The 5,354-nt window shown below is 49.0% G+C and overlaps 1 protein-coding gene across 1 annotated transcript; it reads left to right on the top strand.

Moving 5' to 3' along the window:
• Window positions 1-507: 507 nt before the first annotated feature.
• On the top strand, window positions 508-5,107 carry LOC139431188 (uncharacterized). The gene is made up of 2 exons (XM_071198825.1): window positions 508-1,964; window positions 2,709-5,107. The coding sequence occupies exons 1-2, from the start codon at window positions 1,466-1,468 to the stop codon at window positions 5,105-5,107; spliced, it is 2,898 nt and encodes a 965-aa protein (XP_071054926.1). The 5' UTR covers window positions 508-1,465.
• Window positions 5,108-5,354: the final 247 nt, after the last annotated feature.

Genomic DNA, 5,354 nt, shown 5'->3' with positions numbered 1-5,354 from the left:
TGTGTTCGCTCCGCGATTTTCGTGTGTTTTTAGCGTAAAATAAGAGTTTGTGCTTGTTCTAACCGTGCTTAAATCACGCGTAAGGGCTTTAGCTAGTCTAAAGTGTAAAGTGGTTAAGGATTTCAGGGGTAAGTCGTAGATAATTACTGACAACCAGAACCTAACCTCACATTCTGCTACGCGTGCACCGCCCGACGTGTTTGGGACGGTCGCGCTGTTTTAGCTGCTAAAAAGGGGAGATGAGCTCTACGAGCACCACCCAGGAACCGGCAGCCGCCCCGGAGGGCCCGTTGGACGATGGGCAGGGCTTCATTGAAGTCCACCGTCGTAAACGGAAATATTCCGGCCCCCGCAGGGAATCAGGCGCCGCTTATAGAAGGAGGCGTAAGGAGAGGGAACTCTCTGAGAGGGAAAAAGGTCCCTCCACCTCCGTCCAGGGGACCAGCCGTGCGCCACATAGATCTGGCTCGTCGGGAGCTAGAGCTCGACACCTGCAGTAATGTAGGGGGAGCGATGCTCGCACCCAAGGGCCGGAAAAGGGGCAACCTAAGAGGCAACGGTCCGCCACCTCTTCTGAACCCTCTTTGAGGAAGACGAAGAGGGCGAAGCAGGGTACCGCCCTAGGTCAACGGGCTGGTAAATCGAGTACCGACCCCAAAAGTAACGCGGCTTACAAAGATGCACTTTTAGTGCACCTAAAAGTAGCCGTGATTAACGGCCTAAACCCGCTAGGGAAACTTAGCGAGGCGGAAGCTGAAAAAATCAGGATGGAGCTAACGAATAAGCTCGTAGGGCAAATTTGTGGCGACATTCCTGGCACTAACACGCCGACACCAACCTTCTCTTCGATGGTTTATGTGGGGCAGATCCTAAAGATCACCTGCAATGATAACTCATCGTTGGATTGGCTGAAGGCGAACGTGGCGCTGCTTCCGCCCCTAGAAGGCGTGAAATTAAGCGTCGTAAAGGAAGTTGATCTTCCATCCATGTCGAGAGTCCAAATTTGGCTCCCGACGTATGACGTAGACCTCAAATCACAGGAGGATATTCTACGTGTATTGGCGGGCCAAAATAAACACCTGGATATCGCCAACTGGTGCCTCTTCCGCCACGAGAAGATCGACAAGTCTCAGGGACGTCTGTTGGTCTTCGGAGTTGCGAAGAAGGACGCCGAGTGGCTAAAGGCGAACGGAGGTAAAATCTGCTACCTCTTCAACACTTTAAAGGCCCGTGTCAGCAGATTGAAAGACCCCATGAAAGGGGACGAAGAAGCTGAGCTAGGGGAACAGGCTCAGCAGATGGAATCTGGAGAGGATCCGATTGCTGAAGAGGGCGACGCGACCATCGTGCACCTCGAAGCCGACCCTATGTCTCCAGTTGCAATGGAGACCTTGGACGAATCCATCCTGGACTCACCATCTCCAGGGGAGAACGAGAAGGTCCCGCAGGACACCTCTACACCGCAATGACGGACACAGGTGATGTACAAGGGGTTGGTGACCAGCTAAGGGTAGTTCAGTGCAACCTGCATCACAGCAGGGCTGCAACTGCTACCCTTTGCCGCCACCTCGATATGATGAACAATGTAATCGCACTGATCCAAGAACCTTGGGTTAATAAATCCAGGGTCTGCGGACTCAGTGGTTTAAGCGGTTCTATTTTCAGCTGTTCCAGCGACGAAAAAGTCCGAACTGCTATCTATGTACCTAAACATGTTCGGAGCTATGTGATGCCCCAGTTTACGGGCACCGATGTTACGACAATTAGGATACGTTTAACTGTAAACCGCAAGGAAACAGATATCATGATGGCATCCGTTTACCTCCCCATTGAGGACCAGCCTCCTTCCGTTGGATTGGTACGTCTGGTCGAAGCCGCCAGGGCAGGTAAATGGAATCTCGTCATCGGATGCGATTCAAACGCTCACTCAACGGCTTGGGGTAGTGCGAAGGATAATACTAGAGGTAAGACCCTTTTAGATTTTATATATAGCAGTAATCTAGACATACTTAATCGAGGCACAGAACCGACCTTTGTAACTGCTAAAGGTCAATCGGTTATCGATATTACTCTAGCCTCTATGGGTATCTCACAATCAATCCAAAACTGGCGAGTTTCCGACATCGTTTCAATGTCGGACCACAGATGGATAATCTTTGATCTTGGGAACATCAAGATCGGAACCAAACTGAGTCGCAATCCCAGAAGGACGGACGTGGATAAATTCAGGTCAACGTTATCTGGGTTATTGGTTAAACTCGGGTTACGGCAACCAGCTGATAGCTGCGAAGTAGAGGAATACACGAACTCTTTACGTGATTCCTTAATTAAATCATATAAAAAGGCTTGCCCCCTCCGTAAGGAGGCTGAGTCCGGTCGTGCAACCATTTGGTGGTGCCCCGAACTCGCCAAACTTAAACGGGAGGCGCGGGCTACCTTTAATAGAGCTAAAAACTCGAAAATGGATTCTGACTGGAACTTGTACAAGAGCAAGCTGGCAGAATTTAAAAAAACCATTCGTCAGAAGAAGCGGGAAGCGTGAAGAGGTTTTTGTGAAGAAATTACCTCCTATAGCGAAGTCTCCCGCTTGAAGAAGGTGCTCGTTTCGAGCCCTGAGCGGCGCATTGGTTTATTAAAGAAGGGTGACGGTTCTTACACCGACAACCTTCAAGAAAGTCTTCAGCTTCTAATGACAGTTCATTTCTCAGGTTCGGACAACTTTGCTACTCTTCAACAGGAGTCCAACCACGTACCGACCGCGGATGAATGGCTACTGGCCAACACCATCTGCGAGGAGGAAAAAATACGATGGGCCGTGAATACGTTCTCACCGTTTAAAACTCCAGGACCGGATGGGATCGCACCGGCCCTATTACAATGGGGACTGGAGGACCTCATACCGCACCTGAAGAGAATCTTCCAGGGATGCCTGGCGCTTCGCTATGTACCGGGTAGTTGGCGTGACGTCACAGTCAACTTTATACCAAAACCGGGTAAGCAAGATTACTTCCATCCGAAGTCATTTAGACCAATTAGCCTCTCTTCCTTTCTATTAAAATCGTTGGAGAGGCTATGCGATCGCTATATCAGGGACTCTTGTCTTCACAACAGACCATTAGACCCTAACCAACATGCTTACACCCAGGGAAAGTCCACGCTGACGGCTCTTCACTCAGTGATCAGTTTTGTTAGCGGTGCACTGGACCTTAAAGAGTCCGCCCTGGGGGTTTTCATTGACGTTGAAGGCGCTTTTGATAAAACCACCTTCTCCAGAATCAACGAAGCTTTGTTAGAGCATGACGTCCCTCCGGCCCTTTGTGGCTGGATTGAGAGCACTCTAAGACAAAGAATCGTCAATTTGAGGGCTGGTCAGGCCACCCTTCAGGGGGCAGTTACTAGAGGCTGCCCGCAGGGGGGAGTATTATCTCCACTTTTGTGGAATCTCACCCTGGATAGCCTCATGAAACGCCTATATCTAGCCGGTTTTAAAACCACTGGCTATGCAGATGACCTGACAATCCTTATAAGAGGCAAGTATGTAAATGCACTCTTTGGAAGGATGCAGGAAGCACTCAATCTAATTGAGAAATGGTGTAACGAGCAATCTCTTTCTGTAAACCCCAAGAAGACGGAAATGATTCTTTTTACACGCATGCGCAACATAGGCAATCATAGACTGCCAATGCTTGCTAAAACTCCACTCACGCTATCTACAGAAGTTAAGTACTTGGGATTAACGATAGATAGTAAGTTAACGTGGAAATCCCACCTAGAAAATAGAGTAAATAAGGCTTGTGTCGCATTCGGCCAGTGCCGGAGGGCCGTTGGAAGGACTTGGGGTTTGTCCCCCACGATAGCCCTCTGGATTTACACGGCCGTAATTAGACCAATGCTGACGTATGGTGCGGTGGTTTGGTGGACTAGAACTTCAAAATCCATTGCCACCACCGCACTTAATAGAATACAGAGACTCGCGTGTTTGTATGTTACAGGTGCGCTGCGATCAACCCCCACCGCGGCCATGGAAGTCATGTTAAACTTACCACCACTAAACTTATACATTCAGGAAGTGGCGCTGGTAACCATGCTAAGACTACAATCAGTAGGAATTATGAAAGTTGGGGACGCTGGATGCAGTTCGACACTCTGGAGGGGAGCCGTTGTCGACATACCTTTACTCGAGTGTAAAACGGACTACATACCAGCCGAATATGTATTTTCAAAGAAGTACCTAACCTATAGCAGTGCCACAGCAGTAGATACACATAAAGATCTTAAGATCTACACTGATGGTTCGAGGAGACGGAATGGTGCAGGCGCTGGGGTCTTTTCTCATGACCTTCAGATACGACTCTCTGAACCTTTAGGAACAGGTACCACCGTCAAACAAGCGGAACTAACCGCTATTAAACTTGCCGCTGACTCTATTATTAATTCCAAGAAGAGGGGTAAGTGTTTTACTATTTTTACAGACAGTAGACAATCTGTTTTAGCACTAAGCAGAGTAGTTATAACCTCTGGGCTAGTTATGGACTGTCATATGGCATTGGAAGAGGCCGCGATACACAATCGCGTAGCTATCCAATGGATTAAAGGGCATTCTGGTTGCTCGGGTAACAACCACGCTGACAGGCTGGCCAAAAGAGCCGCCGGTAGAGCGCTTTGTGCACCCGAGCCGATAATCACCCCTTCCTTAGCTACTCATATTGAATTGATTAAGCGCTTCACTCACAAAAAGTTCTTGAACTGGTGGGATAGAGTTACGGGCTGTCACCTTGCTAAGGAATTGCTGAAATATCCGTCAGCAACAACAGCTCAGTTCTTTGTAGGGCTCGATAAATGTGCCCTTCGCATAGTTACAGGTCTCCTCACGGGGCACTGTAAGGTGAACAAGCACCTCTACAACATGAAGCTTGTTGATTCCCCTCTCTGTCGAGCCTGCGAGCAGGACGATGAGACGGTTAAACACATCTTGTGTGATTGCCCCTCTCTGACCGACCTCAGAATGAGGACCTTTGGAGAGGAATGGCCGACCACGGATGGCATCAGGAACACACCTCCGAGAGACATCCTAGCCTTTGGAAAATCCCTTGGCTGGTTGATGTGACCGGAGGGGGTGCGGGGAGGATGCACAAGGGGCCCAATGGGGCCTAGGTGCTGTGCGCGTTCACGCACACACTCCCACTTCCATACATACATACATACAACACGTTTTGGGCACATTTTGTTTTATATCTCCAACATGCTCCAAGATGTCGTTTGGCGCCTGAATATCACAAATATGGTCAACAGAATTATCGGAACCGAAAGTGATAGAAAGTTCAAACATGGCTCAAAAGGGCGTATAACGTCAT

This window comes from Onthophagus taurus, chromosome 8 (genome assembly GCF_036711975.1).
Source record: "Onthophagus taurus isolate NC chromosome 8, IU_Otau_3.0, whole genome shotgun sequence".
Taxonomy (NCBI): domain Eukaryota; kingdom Metazoa; phylum Arthropoda; class Insecta; order Coleoptera; family Scarabaeidae; genus Onthophagus; species Onthophagus taurus.
Note: the sequence above shows the minus strand (reverse complement) of the source record. Positions and strands in the feature narration are given on the sequence as shown.

Excerpts from the sequence above, each read along its gene's own strand:
- LOC139431188 (XM_071198825.1), top strand. The coding sequence starts at position 1,466 with ATGACGGACACAGGTGATGTACAAGGGGTTGGTGACCAGCTAAGGGTA. Across the intron at positions 1,965-2,708 it reads TGCGAAGGATAATACTAGAG|GTTCGGACAACTTTGCTACT; the intron begins GTAAGACCCTTT and ends TTCATTTCTCAG.